Source organism: Astatotilapia calliptera, chromosome 3, assembly GCF_964374335.1.
Source record: "Astatotilapia calliptera chromosome 3, fAstCal68.1, whole genome shotgun sequence".
NCBI classification, from domain to species: Eukaryota; Metazoa; Chordata; class Actinopteri; order Cichliformes; family Cichlidae; genus Astatotilapia; species Astatotilapia calliptera.
Window position 1 is genome coordinate 76,978,047 of NC_137424.1, and position 17,034 is coordinate 76,995,080.

The 17,034-nt window shown below is 41.2% G+C and overlaps 1 protein-coding gene across 1 annotated transcript; it reads right to left on the reverse strand.

The window, feature by feature from the left end:
- Positions 1-10,347: 10,347 nt before the first annotated feature.
- LOC113017776 (C-type natriuretic peptide 2-like) lies at positions 10,348-12,840 on the reverse strand. The gene is made up of 3 exons (XM_026160896.2): positions 12,578-12,840; positions 11,763-11,861; positions 10,348-11,224 (listed from the first exon to the last, which is right to left on the reverse strand). The coding sequence occupies exons 2-3, from the start codon at positions 11,859-11,861 to the stop codon at positions 10,919-10,921; spliced, it is 405 nt and encodes a 134-aa protein (XP_026016681.2). The 5' UTR covers positions 12,578-12,840; the 3' UTR covers positions 10,348-10,918.
- Between the last annotated feature and the right edge of the window lie 4,194 nt (positions 12,841-17,034).

Below are 17,034 nucleotides of genomic sequence, written 5' to 3' on the forward strand. Positions count from 1 at the left end.
TTCATGTGATTCATATATTTCCTGTTTCACACACACTCACAAAAAAGTGTTTTGGATGAGAGACGTGCTGCTGATAGACGCAATCTGCAGATTTCAACCCTGAGTTCAAAATAAACATTTTATCTGTAACTTAACTATTTCATTAATTCATCACAAATATAACCAATCACAGCTCAAGCAGGGTTTATTGTGAAGAAGACGCACTAAATGTAAGTGACAGTTACCAGAGGAGAGATTAGAGTAACAGCTGTGGTTGAAACTAAAGAGCTCCAGCAGAAAAGCTAAAATTGCTTCTTTAAAGTAAACGTTTGTCTTTAAACCGTTTCTAATATTAACACTTATGATATGTGACTGAATAATCAGCGGAATGAATTAAACGGCTCCTCAGAAATAAATAGATTTGTTCTTTTTGTTTGTTTCACATTTGAAACACTAAGTAATAAGCAGTCATTAAACAGCGGTTAGCAACAGCACTCGAAATCACATAAATCACTGAACTATTATTGACAAAAATACAAAATTCACAACAAATACACTCAATATGAACTGAAACTAGAACAGGTGTGTTAGACTTTTAATTTGGAAGACATTCTTTTTTTTCACATTAAAAGTCTTCCAGGCTGGGCTGCTCTTCTCAGGCTTCAATGTACAAAAGTTTAAAATCTGAGGCGTGCTGCATGTAAACATCTGTCTGAACCTTAACTTTGTCCTGTTATTACAATGATTCACAGTATGATGGCTGAGTCTTTCTGAGTAAATGAGCTCAGACTCACGAGGGTCCTAAAGACTGAGCGACGGTCTGAGAAAGGAGGCGCGTTCGCAGGATTTATGATTAATGAGCCGACAGCAGGAAGAACAGCGCTTTGTCCCTTTAAACCGGGGACTGAGAAAAGCAGCAGAGACGAGAGACAGCAGCTGGACGACCGACAGGAAGAGGATTTAAGACTTCATCTGACAGGAACCAATTATCAATATGTGATGGATCAGCTTCATCGACAGAGACGGGAGTAAACAAACAGGCGATGTGCTGCAGAGAGAGAGGGAAGAGTCCAGACTCCACAGGTACAAGTGTGTGTGTGAGAGAGTGTGTTGGGGGTGTGTTTTGAAGGCGATGTGCCCCTCCCTCCCTCCATCGGGCTCAGCATCTCTGGGGTCAAAGATCATCACATGCCCTGCCTGATGCTCTGGATGATCTGGAAGATGGCTGCAACAAACACAAAGGAGGCATTAGCAGCAGGTCACATGACACAAAACTAGCTCATCTGTAGACACATCAGAGACGCTGACACCTGTTTTCTTAAACACTCTTAAACTGTATTATTGCTCAGTGAATCAAACCTGAAAATTGTGGCACAAACGTTCAAAAAACAACCACAAACGACGCAAAGCAACGAGCCACGATCGCTTCCTGAGTTTTACTCCGAGGGCTGGAGGCCTGCCAGCCGCCTGTGTTTGTCACGTAACACTAGCTACTGTATTTTAAAGAAGATAAATGTTATGAAACGGAGGTACCAAACAACCGTGTGCAGCGGAGATAAGATCGCATGAATCATGTGACGTGTGAACGCGCTTGAAATGATGGCGAGGTGATGTGCTCTGTTGTCGGCTGCAAATGCAGAAGTCTCTGCGTTATCACTCTGCAGCTGCTCGTGTGGTTTCACACGTGTTCCTCAACAGCGAGCCTCCTCACCAGCTCGCAGTGGAGTCTTAAACAAGAACACTAACCGTCCAAAGACTCCGAGCGCACGCAGTCACGACGGACGTGTTTATAGCAACGTTTCTGTAAATGTAAATAAAAGCACCGTTTGTGTTTCATAAGCTCCTCGAGTCTGTGAGGACTAACTATGAAGCAAAGCCGCAGGGACACAGTGTGGTTTAGAAACCTGTCAGTGAAATAAGCACAGGTTTCCACCTTAAATGAGCCCGGGCTCATTTAAGGTGGAAACCTGTGCTTATTTCACCGTCAGTGTTTCTTCAGGTGTGGATGTTCCTGAGCACACGCAGGATCAGGTCGGTTTCTAATGCAGCGCTGACACCAACATTCACACTGTGCAGCCAAATCCATCAAGTCATGAAATCTCAATGACGTTATGAACCACATATGATGGAATCCACAAACATCTGTAAGAAAGTTGTTACTGTTCAACTAACGCAGCCACCAAAGATTCAGCTTTTTTCAGCAACACGATGCCAAAGCACATTGTTGTAAAAGAGCCCAGCTGCTACTGACCAGCATGTAGACTTGAACGGTCGCCCACTGAACTTTATAAAACCCAACATATGAGCAAAGAGCTGCTTGAATCCTAGATAAAGTGAAAAAATGAAACATTATGGTTTCAAACCACAAGCTTACAACCTAAGATTATGAACACGTAAAGAGTTACGTTAGAAGAACAACGGCCACAGCTCAGTGGGAAACATGCTCCTCTATGTCTCCATCTACCTACACGGTTACCTTCCAAGATATGTGCAGATCCACCTACTGACAAACCTGCTGCATCCATCTACCAAACTATGTTCCCACCTACTTATCTACCTATATACCAACCCATATCTAACTACCATCATACCCTCTACCTGCCTAAAATCTACCTACATAGACACCCATAGGTGTCTCTATACCTAAAGCCTCTCTATCTATGCACCTACCTGCCACTTCTACTTTGGCTCTCGGAGGAGGCGGACGCACTTTTCTCCTCTCCCTTATCTTCCCTGCTAGTTCTTATGTCCTTGTCTATTCTCGTATCTTTTTTGTATTACTTTCCCTGGAACACTCTCTCACAGTCTGTGTCTAAAACCTAAAGAGAATTATGGATTTGATCAACTGGTCTCTGAATGCTATTGACACCCTTTAACGAGAAGTCTGGGCTCGGGAGAACCCGAGTGCCCTGGAGGGACTTTCCCTGCCGGATACACGATGGACGGGTGGCAGAGGATCGTGTGCCTGGCGGGACTGTCGATCGAGGACGCTGAAGATATCTACCTATTCGGAACCATGATAACAGGGTTCTTGCTGATCGGAGCTGGCTTGGCCCTGGCTTATCAGAGAAATAAGAGAGCGGAACCGGCTGTTCAAACCCCCACAAGGCTGCCCGCTGGGATTGGAACGACAGGCGCGACTTCTCAGAAAGGGCTCACTGAAGGCAGCATGGTTAAGAGCTTGGAGGCGCTTACGACTGCAGTGAATGCTCAGAATAACACCTTTGAGCGTATGTATGTTGGATTACATCAGGAAAGAATCAACTCAGAACAACATCTCTGGGCGGAGCTGGATTACACCTCGGATCAGTTGGCTGCGGTCGTGAGGTCTCAGAATCTGCTATGTGAGCAAAAAGAGTGACAAGACCACAGAATCGACGGCTAATAACATCACAGAGAAGCTCGCAGCTATTAACGGGGGACTGAGAGACCAGTGTCGGAGTGTTAAAAACAGCTTGAAATTCTCAATTACCATCATAACCCGGCTACCCCTTCGGCGCCAGCTCAAGGCTGGAGCCGAACAACAACTCCCTGATAACGACTGTGTTGAGTCTGTTCCTTCCCATTCCCTACAAGGCCACCTGGGTTGGCTGGTAGACTGTTTACTTAGCCTGATAGGGTGAAGGACACTGTCTCAGCTGAACTATGGATACGCACACACATACATATACTGATACTGATAAGCACTCACTGACGCATCGCCCTCCCTACCCCGGATCCAACGCCACCTCCAACGCTTACCTCCCCTCTGATGTGGACATCGGGTCAGCTGGAGGCGCAGTCGAAGATTGTAGCGGCCCCAGATCAGATGTACACACTGGGACTCTTTCCCATGTTGCTTGTCTGTGTTTATTGTGTTATGGTGTGTTGATACCTGTGCATTCCTGTATTATCCTTTTGTGTTGCACATTTCAATGTTTTTTTTCCTCGCTACCTGGCCTGACCTGTCTCCCCAATGTGATGTTTGTATTGTATGTACGGCCGGCAAGGTCTGTCATCTTGGTTGTGGGCAAAAGACCTGCAACTGACAAATAAAGGCTATCTCATCATCTCTCTCATCTCATTATACCCACCCACCCATTTACCTACCTACTTAACTACCTGTGTAATGATCCATATACCTACCTACTGATATATGACTTAATCTACTTTACCAACTGTCCTGTTTATCTTATCCATAGGCAAGTGTTCATATACTTACCTATGGATAAGGATGGATGTGCCTGCCTATCTACTGAGGTATTACAACTAGAGACACCCCATTAAATTTGATGATCAGTGCTTTAATAGAGGACTCTTAATAGCTTTTTATCTTCAGAGGCTTTGATTGTGATTGCAGTAATAGTAACGATCGCAGTTAATCCAAAAAGTAAAGCAAACATGTTTCTCTCTCTCCAGGTTTATTGTCATGTTAACGAAGAGTGTTGAGCCTTGTAATACTTTTTATTCACACACATGCTCCTAAATAAATGTAGCAATCTGCACATGTATTTTTAGTCGCAAATGTGAAACTTTCACAATGTCCAGCACCGCCAGCATCAACTTCCTGTCCTTATTCCAGTAACTCTAATACTTCTTTTAGTATGAAACAGTCAAGTCTTCTGCTGCTGGCAGAAGCAACATTAATCTGCTTAATGAGCAGGAACATCACGGGAAACCCAAACCGGCTCTATGCCTCAAAGCCACGGCACAAACAGAGATTCTATTGTGACCTACAATTAAAAAACAGGCTGAGAAAAGCAGGAGAGCCAACTCCCATCTATTTAAAGCGACTGTTTTTTGACATGTGTTACCAAACGCTAATTAGAGATGGCAAGTCCTGACTGGCAGCGATAAAAGTGCAATCTGTCACAGGAAGACCTTCTGACTCCGCATCCTGCAGGCTGAAGACAAAACTTCTGGGGAAAAATGTGACTCAGAGTTTCGAGAGCTGATAGAGTTCTGCAGAAACGCCACAGAGATAGGATCAGCTGAGCGGGAAGCAGAGCCCGTCTGCATCAGCAGCTGTATCAACATCTGTATCACCTGCAGGGGAGAAACTCACCTGATCCACAAACCACAAAGACGAACAGAGCGAGCAGCCACGGGCCCACCGGAGACTTCTCATCGTTTACTGGCCGCTGGAAAACACAGAGAAACCACGCACCGTCAAAAGCGTCCCGTGGAAGCCTTTTGAGTTTTCCTTCTACATAGAACTTGGTTCTTTTTATTCTGATGGTAATGATAACACCTCGTGGTGAAAACAGGCGTCTTTGGTGTTTTCACAACACTTCTCTTATGATACCTTTACACTGTTTACATTATATGCGACTTTGTTTCATACATTTCACTTGCTTAATCCTGAGATTTAAGCTTGTGCTTCATGAAGCCTCGTTTATGCAGCAGGGTGAGTAAAGTAGAGAAACACGAGGTGAGACAGTTCTAACTGGTTTGTCTACTGCAAGGACAGACGAGCTGAAAAAAATGACATTTTGTGACAGGTGAGATGGGAGTGTTGGCAGGTCAACGCTAAGAGAAAACCGAAAGTCTCCAACAAACCAAAGACAACCTGAGAAACCGAACTGTAGACAGGACGGGCAAACAGAACGTGCAACAGCCGCTGAATATTTCAGCTAACATCCCTGCTGTAATCGTCCCGTTTCAAAGACTTCTGCTAGCAAATGAAAAGATTTCTGTGGACAGTCAGTGTTTACTGTGTTCACCTTAACGTCTGGAGGTCATCATTACAGGGCCAAACCCTGACTGATGAGATCCATTCATGCCTCAGAGCTCCAAGCTCTGACCTTTGAGTTATTTTAAACACTAGAACTTTAAAAATGTTTAAATTATGTAACCCTGTTAAAATAAAACCCGTCATGTTACCATTTGCAATATGTGGTACAACGGGAAGGCCACTTATACCTCAAACCGCTGAAGACGTCACGTTAATATAATAATGAACGCAGCGCTGGACATTAATGGCACACGTAGTTGCCTAGTAACGCACACTGTTTACATACATTTTGGCTGCTGTAACATAAGCTAAAGTTAGCTCGATGTGACTGAGCAGCAGGGACCATGTAAAGATGCCAGTATAGCCTCAGCATTGGTTGATTCACGTGGTGCTGCTTCAATGAAATATTCGTTGTGCCAAAGCAGTGCAAATATCACTAGAACTGTAATAAATGTATATTTAAACCATATTTTATGAGGGGTTTTACAGGTATTCAAACATCAAATACTTCTTTGTTCATCAAACAGAAAACACAAGTAGTTCTGTTGTACGGTGTGACACCACCAACTGAATCAAGGCAAACTGTGGTTTTGTCACAGTCGCCCACCACACACTGTAAATATCCTGAGCTAGCGTGCCTGCTGATGGCACGCAAGCTAAATGTCTCTGAATTTAAGCTTCAAAAGTACAAAGCTGGGTGTTTACAGATGTTTACTAAATCACATCTGTGGCTTCGAGTTCCTTGAGAATCGCCTCACAGTAAAAAATGTTAGGCTGACTCTGTGTGTGTCACACTCATAACTGCTCACACACACACAGCTTTGTGTGCGCTCAATGTTGTTACACCTGCCAAACCAGCCACTCTGCACCAGACTCCATTTAGAAAACAGCTCATTTAACGCTGCTCTCTGTCTGCACGGACAGAATCGAGCATCTGATCTTCATTTAAACGGTCCGAAGCCCTTTGTTAAATTCGGCCTGCGTGTGATTCCCTAACATCACCTTCTTTGACACAAATTCTGTTTTAAATGTGCGCACTGAGCTGCACGCCTCCGCCCACTCCATCTGTTTACACCTCATCACACAGAGGGGATGGACGATTAAAGCCCCCCAAAAGCTCACAAACAGCCGACAGCTTTATATGTTTGTGCCGATTGAACACCACAAAATAAAACTTTAATATATTAGAATAAAATCGTATTTCTATAAATTACAATCGAGCGGCGCGCTAAAACTCCAGCTTTCCTGAAGGACTCTGGCTCTCTTTAAGATGACACACTAAACAGCCACTCACAGTGCGCCAGCAGCGGGACCTCTGTTACTATCCCACCATTTCACTGATTTTTAACAACAATTACATGCAGCATGATGGCGACTGTGATGGTAACAGAGCTCCGTGGCTAACTTAGCGAGCTAGCTGTTTCCTGGATTCGACTCTAAATAAATCAAATAAACGTATTTAAATGCTCACTTCTACACGAACATCACATCTACAGACCACACGCCGGCCACAGCCCACGGGCTCTAAGTTAACGGGTCAGCCGTTAGCCCTGGTTTCCCTACCGACGTTTTCTGGACGTGTCCCCGCTGTGTGATCGTCTTGCTGTGTCGCTCGTTTGCCACTTTCATCCGCTGCACTGCCGACATGCTTCAGGCTTATTGACCGGTGCGGACCAGGAGGACGGAGGAAGAGGCGGGAACAGCCGGGATCCAGAGGCAGGAGGCTCGCTGGTAGCGGAGGAGAACGTCCGGGAGGAGAGGACAGTCAGCTCGTTCTGTTTCCGTGTTACCGTCAACGGTTTGCTTGATGTTAGCTGAGCGAGCCCTGACCCCGGAACTACTGACCTCGTCACGTGACAGGGAACAGCCAAATGTCTGCATGCTGCCCCCGAGAGGCGGGAACAACCTGTGCATGTCAGAAATTTCACCAGAAATACAAAAATAATTATATATTCTTAAAAAACGTAGAAATATTCAAAATAAATGTAATATTATTAAACAATTACTGAAACTGGTTCAACATGAGGAAGTCTTATGAATGTTTACAGATGATGTTTTGATCTGTTGGGAGAGAAGGGAGCAGGAGGAGGAGAGAGAAGAGGAAATAAGACAGATAACATGTGTGAGGATGAGGCAAGTGGATAAAATGAACGTGCGAGGAGTAAAAGGAGTGACGTAGATGAGGTTCCTGGGGTCAACCATCCAACTGACAGTGTACAAGAGAGGTGAAGAAGAAAGTGCAGGCAGGCTGGGGAGGATGGAAACGAGTGTCAAGGGTGATTTGTTACAGAAGCAGCAAGAGTGAAACAGAAGGTTTATAAGATGTTAGTGAGACGTGCTGTGATGTTTGGTTTGAAGACGGTGGCACTGATGAACAGACAGAAGGCCGAGCTGAATGTGTTAAGAACGTCATTGGGAGTGATCGGGATGGAGAGGATAAGAAATTAGGAAGAGCAGTTTGGAGACAAAGTTATAGAAGCAAGGCCGAGATGGTGTGGACATGTGCATAGGATGTTAAAAATGGAACTGCCGAGCAGATAAGATGCACTGTGGCAACTCCTAAAAGGAGGATCCAAAAGAAGAAGAAGAAGAAGAAGAAGAAGGAAATCACTTTGAAATGAGTGGTGATTAAATTCAAGTTTTAGGCAACCTGTCTAAAAATGTATTTCTTCTTCTCAAGTTTCAACTTAGACCACCTTAATAATAATAATAATAATAAGAAGAAGATTATCTTTTATTATTTCCAGTCTTTTTCAGTGTGAATGAATGACATTTTCTCTAACAATGTAATGATATGATCATTTTTGTATTTTAACCTTTAACCGGTAAAATTATTAACGCGTCACACATTTTATGATGTGTTCCATACACCACCAACACCATGAACCATCCACTGATGTAAATGGCACTCTGTTCAGAAAATCCTGACCAAAAAGAATTATAATTAAGAAAACTTGGTATTTGCACAAGATATTAATATCTATCCAAAAGAACTTCATGATCAACTTTTAATAGAGCTGGTCATATCACTGACTTCAACTAGAAGCTTCAAATTATGAGATAAAAGAGAAAAACTGATAAATGAAAAGTGGCAGTGGACTTATCATAAGAAAGCTTTAGGAAATATGTAAAAGGAAGTCAAGTGATGTGTTCACTGTCTGTTTCAAAATAACACTCCAACAACAGTGACACAACTCCAGTGAACTGTTGCTTTCATTATATGTTTCATAATCTTTAGTTTAATAGTTATCAGGTTTATCGTATATTTGATAGTCATATGTAAAAAACCAAACAAACAGACAAACAAACAAAATGTTTCCGATGTGAAAGTGCAGCACCAACCTGCTACATTTGACTGTGTTGACGAGGACTAATTTATGACTGTAGGACTATATTATGTATTAAAAAACATTACGGTCAAATCATTTAAATAATATGATTTTTTTTTATATAGAAATAATTTGTAACCCTAAAGAGTAATATTTATGTGAAGGTCAGTAAAACAAACAGCTGACCTGTTTATTTATCACAAACATGTTTATGATAAATTAATTTGACGAATACTCAGACACGTGTTTTTAAAAACACTTCTTCCTTGTTCTAGCTTGGTTTTAGTGAAGCGTGCTGTGCGCAAACTTAGGTAACTGCACTCACTGGCATCTGCCACATGAGGGCGCACTAATAACACAAACTAAAGGAGTCTCACGTGGAGACAAGGTAATAAACCATTTCCTAAAGAAACAGATGAAATGAACACAGGGTAAAAGAATAACTTTCATTACCTTAAACATCACAGAGCATCTTATAGTCTGCTATAAGTTTTCAAAACCAGATCACAGGCAATAAGAAGTAACCCTTGTGGCAAGGCTAATAAAAGCCTCTCCCGTTTTCTTGCTCATTTGCTGTGATTCTGTCTTTTCTGTTAAACTGCATCTATAAATAACTCACTTTGCTAAATTTCATACAATGGGATAAACCTGTAAAAATAATCCCAGTGAGCCAAAAGCTCAGGCTTCAGACTTGCTAAACAGTCACCTTACACATTACTGTTTACTTCATAACAGCCTGACATCATCTCAGTGGAGTAAGTAATTACAGTAAGGTGAAAACAGTTGAAATTAGGCTTTTATTTTAAAAACCTAGCATTGACTATTATTTTGGTCATCTCATAACATTAATGCATCTTCATAACATGCTTGAAGAGATATTTTGAAACTCATATGTCAAAACTTGGGAGCGATGTCACTCTTGAGTTAGCGAGTTCTTAAAAAGTAGGTTTTCTTTTGGTTCTCAGAAAGGTAGAGCGGTCCTGCGCAGTATCTTAGCTGTTCCTAGGACCGCGCTCTTCTGGACAGAGATCTCCGATGTTGTTCTTCTCAAGCTCTTCCCTGAGCCCTTGGTATTTCTCAAGTCTTTAACCTCAAAATGTTTTCCTGGTTAAACAACAGATAAATACATTCCTGCTGTTACAGAGCCATAATATGCATTCCTATTTAGGATTCTTCTTCCTTGTTGGAAGCACCATAATGTCCGTTCAGTGTCACCATAAACAGGAAGTTCACACAGTAAAAACTGAAACTTTCATTAATATTAATGTTGTAATAAATATCTGTGTGATGTTATTTACCTGTTGAATCAAAGCAACATAAGCCCAGTGAGGTTTTCTCTGTAGTTTATTGTTGCCTGCAGTCCGTCCACACAAACACACACATACCTGCATGTTTAACACATGGTCGTCTATTAAGCTGCTTTCACACATGCCCCACTGTGATCAGCTTTCCAGTACATCACCCGACAGAGACACATGTAAAAGCGCAAAAATGTGCAACACTATCAGATTGGACATTCATCTGTCTTTAACCTGCCATGTCCTGCACACATTATCCAGACTCCGCCCCTCACTGGAGCAACACAGAGTACTTCCTGTAATGAAAAGGCGTGTGAAGCGGATCATTTCCTGCTGTGAGCTAAATGCCTAATGTTCTTACACACACAAATATATCTACATGTTTAAAACATGTTCGTCTTTCACACACACAGAGTCCTGCTGGCTGCACTGGAGCCAGGCGTCAAGGGTCATTAGTACGTTTCCTTTAGTCCTTTATTAGTAAAGATCCAACATGAAGTCTTTGCCCAGTGGAAAAATTCATCCTTCTGGAGGTCAGAGGTCATGCAACGTCAGGCGGAGCTTAGGTCGTAGTGTAGTTACCATGGTGACACATATGTCTAACAGCCCAGACCACTCATGGACCCAATACGGTCCATCTTCATCCCAAAGCATCCTCTCCCTCCCATCATCGACTTGCGGCTCCACCTCCTCATCTTGGTCTGTTGCCGCAGGAAGTTGAGAAAGAACTGAGGGACTGCTTCAGTTCTGCTGTTCACTCGCTTTGCAAGGGTGCGGCTCACAGGCAGTACTGCAGAAGGAGTTGTGGAGGTGAGCTGTCCAGCTGATCCCTCTGTGATGTCATCAAAAGTGGGAGTGGCCAAGATGAGAGTTGAAAGACGAGAGCCAAACAGAGAGTGTAAAACCTGAAATACAGTCAGTAATCATCTGTGTGATTCACTGCCTTTTCTAGTGAATGTTGATAACTGTACCTCAAGTACACAGAGTAGTCAACTAATCAGATTACTCAGATTACACACTGGTCCCACATAACAGAACTTAGAGTAAGCCATATTATATATTTGTTAGTACTCTTGTAACGATGGGTCCATTAACCTTTGCCCCATATTTGAGTCTTTAAAACAAGTCTTTAAAACATCAAACAGATGACATTTTTTAAGTGTCACATTAATCTTCCTATTATGTGTCACTGATCGGTGGAGCACTGAAAAATCTTACACAGACTCACTTATGCTGATGACACCATGCTGTTAATCTAAGATCATCTCTGACTATGAGATCTGTTTCATTGTATCTCTTTATTAAAGCTGACATAATCAATAAAAAGAGCAGAAACTATCGATGAAGACGATGAATGAAGATAATGAGGACAAAGATAATGATTAAAATAAAGGGTGTAAAAAGAGAATGAAGGTAATGATGAAAAGGAAGTTCTCCACTGACCTGTTTGTTGTCTCGTTGAGGTGACGGTTTTAACTCCGCAGCAACAGCGAGGAAGAGGAGGAAGATGAGGGAAATGAAAGGAGATGAAGCAGCAGCCATCTTTGTTTGTACAAAAAACATTTAGTTAAAAAAACACACCACCATGACTGTTTTTAACCTATAAGCTTTAAGAAGAACATGAAATAGCTGAGTTACGTGTAGCTCTGACTGAAGGTTATTAAAGCCTACAGCGCCATCTATCGGTCAGAGGATTGCTGTGACTTGATAAAAGTGAATATTGTGGTGAAATAACCTGATCAGGAGATAAAAACTGATTGGGTCAAATTTTGTTGTGGTATTAAAAAAGAAACAAAAATATATTTTTAACATAAATTTGAATTTATTTGTGCATCTTAACAAATTTGTAGCTTTATTCACGTTTGTACAATTCTGTTTTTTTACAATGTGGTCATGAATAGTTTTTTTAAATTGATTATTACAGTCTCAGATTACAGATGTAGATTAGAGTCTACCAAACTGAAGGTGTTTAGATTTTTATTATTGAATTCAATTCAATACAATAGAGTTAAAAAAAATTTTAAGTAAAAGAAGGCTAGAAAATTTAGACTTAAAATAAATTTTGATTTTTGTTATTTTATTATTAGATATGAATAAATCTTCATTGGGTTATGGGAGTTATTAAACTGGATTATTTAGTAAATTTCAATTTAGATTTTCTTTAATTTGATGAAATATTTTTGAAGTTTAAATGTCATTTTCTGATGTTTATGTATTAGTAAATTTGATGATTAGGACAATAAAGAAGCAGAACTTACTGACAAACAGTTTCTCAAAAATATTCCAACAAAAATCAAAGTCAAATAAAAGATTCTGCTGGTCGTCCGATCAATCCAACTGTTTTTCTCCAATCACAGTAATTGATTATCAGTCTCAGAACAAGTCGTATAAGCTTTTTTTTTTCTTTTTTTAACTATCACTGGTGTCTGTCCTGTCTCATCTCAGGACCAGTCAGTATCTGTGTGCCGGCGGCGGGCTGACACTTTTATACGACTCGGCGCTATGATGTCACACATTCTTACTGCTGTCACCCCAGACAACGGGTTCACACACTCACAACGACGCACACACAGATGAATGTGGACTCAATGGATGCATGTGTTATAAAAAACACTCAAAAAAACAAAATAGATAAAAATATTCAATCGACAAAGTTTAATCATGAAGTTCTGGAGGAAGTTCAAGGAATCCTTGAAGAGGCTTCTTTGGTTTGAAATAGTTTCCTTTGGTGTTTTAAAAGCATCTTGAAGTCCTTGTGGTGTTTCAAAGACCATAGGAGTGTTCACAAGTTTCATGAGGGTCTCAGATTGTCCTCATTGTAGCTCCAGGGTCTTTCCTAGGTCAGTTTGAGGTGTCTTTACAACATTCAATGACTGAAAGGGTTGTGGGCCTCCAGATGTCATCTAGTGACCTGTAATAGAGCTAAAAATGTCTTGGCTTTGAAAACTTTCCAGGTGAGACAAACCCTCAAAACTACTCTCAAACATCTAGATGTTCTTGAAGAAGGCGAATTCTTCCATGAGTAATTAAGAACACAATAAATGGAAAGGAACAGGCTCATACAGTCCTGGAAATGGTTCAGGGTTCTTGAAAAGTTTCCAGGAGTCACAAATAGGTGCAAGTGGTATTTGAACATGTTGTAAAAGTCATGACAGGAGACAGAATGGGCCTCCTTCTACTGTAGTTTCAAGTGTCTATTGTTGTCATTGAGGAAGTTCCAGGAGCACTTTCAGAGTTTCTGGAAACAGATGTTGTTAAAGACGCGATTGCAGTAGGGTAAGTTGGAAATAGTTTATCTGATTTAGTCACTAAAGTACTAAAAGTATAGTAAAGAAGTATAGTCTTTGAAATGTTTCAGGGCTCTTGAAGATTCTGAAGGTAAAAAACAAAACAGAAAACTTTCTAGTTCAGGGGAGTCAAACATAATTTATTTTGTGAATTAACAAATAGTTTTTATAACTATAATTATATAATTAAAGGTCAGTCTGGACAATGACATACCAGAACTTTATTTTTCCAAACACATTTATTTCTAACAATTTAAGCTCAAAGAGTTGTACTGAGAAATTTCCTTCTTTACTCTGAAGAACTTCTAGGAGATTCTAAAGAGCTTTCAGAGGAGAAATGATCCTGCAGGAGGTTTAGGTATTCTTTGTAGGCTAGTTCCACATATACTTGACAAAATTCATTGAGTTAAATGGTTTATTGGTTCAAGGTTTCCAGGAAAAGTTTAGTAAGTTACTGAAGGTGTTGTAGATGTTCTTGAGAGAAAGCCAAAGGATGTGATTGTCCTTAAAGAAGGAGTTCTAGACTTTCTTGAGAACTAAAAGTCAGTAAAGATGTTCATGCAGACTAAAATATGTTCCACAAGTCAGCAACTTGTGGAACATTTTAAGGTACATCGAGATTCTCCAGCAGTTGAAAATAGAGAATCGAGCATGGGGAGAATCAAATAGATCCTGCACGGTCCTCAGGGTCCTTAAGGGAAAATTTGATTTCACTTCCAGGATTCTTCCAGATAGAATGAATGACTCAATCAGTCTTTCAGGGGCTTCCGGGATTCCTGGAATGACTTGGGTCTTTTAAGTGAGATACTTAAAATCTTCCAGGGGAATATGAAGATAATCCTGGAGTCCCAGATTAAGTTCCAGATGTTGAGTTGAATCCTAGAATATTCGGGAGCCGCCATTATAACCGCACCCAAAAGAAAGGATAGCTTCGCCTTTCCCTCCGTCTCCTTGTGACCCCTGACCCCAGTCGTCCCGTCAGCTCGTAAAGCATCACCGTGGAGACTGAGTCGTGGTTTGCAACTATTTCCTGTGGAACGGGGCGGGGCCACAGAGGTTCACATGCTCCGAAGGATAGGTGTGTATGTATGGGTGTGTGTGTCTGTGTGTGTTTAATGACCCCCTGCTGTCTTTGTCCTCATCAGACAAAATCCCGCCCCCCATTCAACCTCACACGTCATCAGCCACGCATAACACACACACGCACACAAGGGCGGAATAACAGATCATCAATCACCTCATTAGAGAGGAAGATGGGTTATTATGTGTGTGTGTGTGTGTGTGTGTGTGTGTGTGTGTGTCAGCATGACAAGCAGGAAACAACAGCGCCTTTACTTCCAAAGAAGGCCAATCACAGGTCAGAGAGCAGCTTGTTCTTAATACAATAACACAATATTTACCTTTGTGTCACTTTCGGTGCATTTCAGCCCGACCAGTGCTGTAGGGCTGCAACACTGCACTGTAACACACACAGCTGCAGTTTTGCTGTTCTTACACAGCGATTGTAAAGTAACAAGTAATTATTTCTAAATGAGTTTTGATCGTTTTCAGAGTGAACTTCGGCACGGCTGCTGCTCATATCCAGGCAACAGGCTGCCTTCAGCCTAAACTCCTCCACCAATCAGCATTGACGTCACACCAGCGTGTGTGTGTGGACATGAATAGTGGACTCCAGTTGAGTGTGAGAAATCTGCCCTTCGTTCACAAGACTGAACACATAAATGTTTCACCTCTTTCTCACCACAGGATTTTATTTAAAGCTTATTTTCATATTAAAGATATTTATTGCTAAAACCTATTTAAAAACCTTCCAGAATAACCGGAAGCTATCAGCAGACCTAAGAGACCTAATCGTGGGCCAAAATAGGCCCTACAATGATGCTTGGAAGGGGAGGAAGAGGAAATGCAGACGGAGAGAGGTATTCTAATGAAGGCCGAAGACCCTAGAAAGCACCAAATGCTGCAGGAAAGAAAACTCATCTTTAAAGAAAGAAATTTCAAGGAGGAAACGAGTTGCTTTCCACCACTGGAGACTACCCTTAGAGAATAAGTGACACTGAACTGGCATAATGTCCTTTTAACTTTCATGATCAATGTAGCTGTGGGCAGAGCTGAGCCAAGTGCACTGAAAGAGTTCAAAGATTTTTAATGTTAAATGTTCAACTAGGAAGAAAAACACACTTTAGCTGCTCATAAATAAACAGGGATCCATACACTGGCATATACAAACTGCTTTGAATCAGTTGGTTATTCTTCATTGTGAAGCGTAGGAGTTTATCTGATGTAGTAAAACAGTCGTGCCTCCTGTTACACTCGTCGCACACGTCTCATTTGCATCTTTTCTGACTGCTGCAGGAAGCTGAGAGGGAACCTGCAGCTCTGCAGCTCATCCACTTCCCCTTTAGATGCATTGCTCAATCCTTATGTACTTTCATGGTATAACAACACTGAATGTGCAGCCTAATGGCATGAAAACCAGCCCCTTATCAAACACTCAAAGCTTATCTGTAGAGATCACGCAAGCTAAGATATTCACTGATGCTTATATGGCTAACTATTTTGACAAACAAGGGTTTTAAATGTTTGTCTTAATCTTATAGATAAGACCGAGAAACGTTTTCTTTTCAAATCCTCTTTTAGTTTGTAGCACAATAAAAATCACATGTGTAACAAGACAGAACTTTAATTCATTACAAACATTATGTAGGAATATTATTTCTAAATAACTGGACACGGATAATGACATGATATAATATACTACACTATTTCTAACCAGGAAGCTTAGTCTCATGTTTTAGGCTGAACGTGAAAGGTAGATATGAAACCTAAGAGGTCAGCTCATGTGTGACATATTTGAATGGCCCTACATCAGTCCCCGTGTCGTCAGGAAGAAACTCTGTAGCATTATCAACTTAACCTTTCGGGTTGATCAGAGCTTGCAGGAGGTGTCAAATTACACTTTATTTATAAAGTACTTCATGTTGATAACACTCGTTTTATTTTTAAACCACTGTAGTTGTCTAGTTATAAAGCATTTGTCAGTTTGACATCACCAAGTAGTCTTTGAAGACCTTGTTGGATGATAGCCCCATCTTCAAATTGTCAAAATGATCGTACAGGCCAGAGGAAAAAAAAAAAAAACCAAAACACTCAGACAGGAAGTAGATTCATAGATGTTGATTCCTAAACGAGTTCTTCAGCCTTTTGGATCCATTTGTGTCAGATCTCATTAAACAGATGCTGATCAATCACCTAGCCAAGCCCAGAGATTGTCTGGTCCATGTTGGTCACTATGAGAACGCCTCACGGCTGGAATCAGCTTTGATAAAACCCATTACTGACTGCTGTTTTATCCAGGCTGCCTTTTTACTGATGCAGTTCAGATAATTGTTGGGTGGCTAAAAATGCTGATATACATTAACCAAATA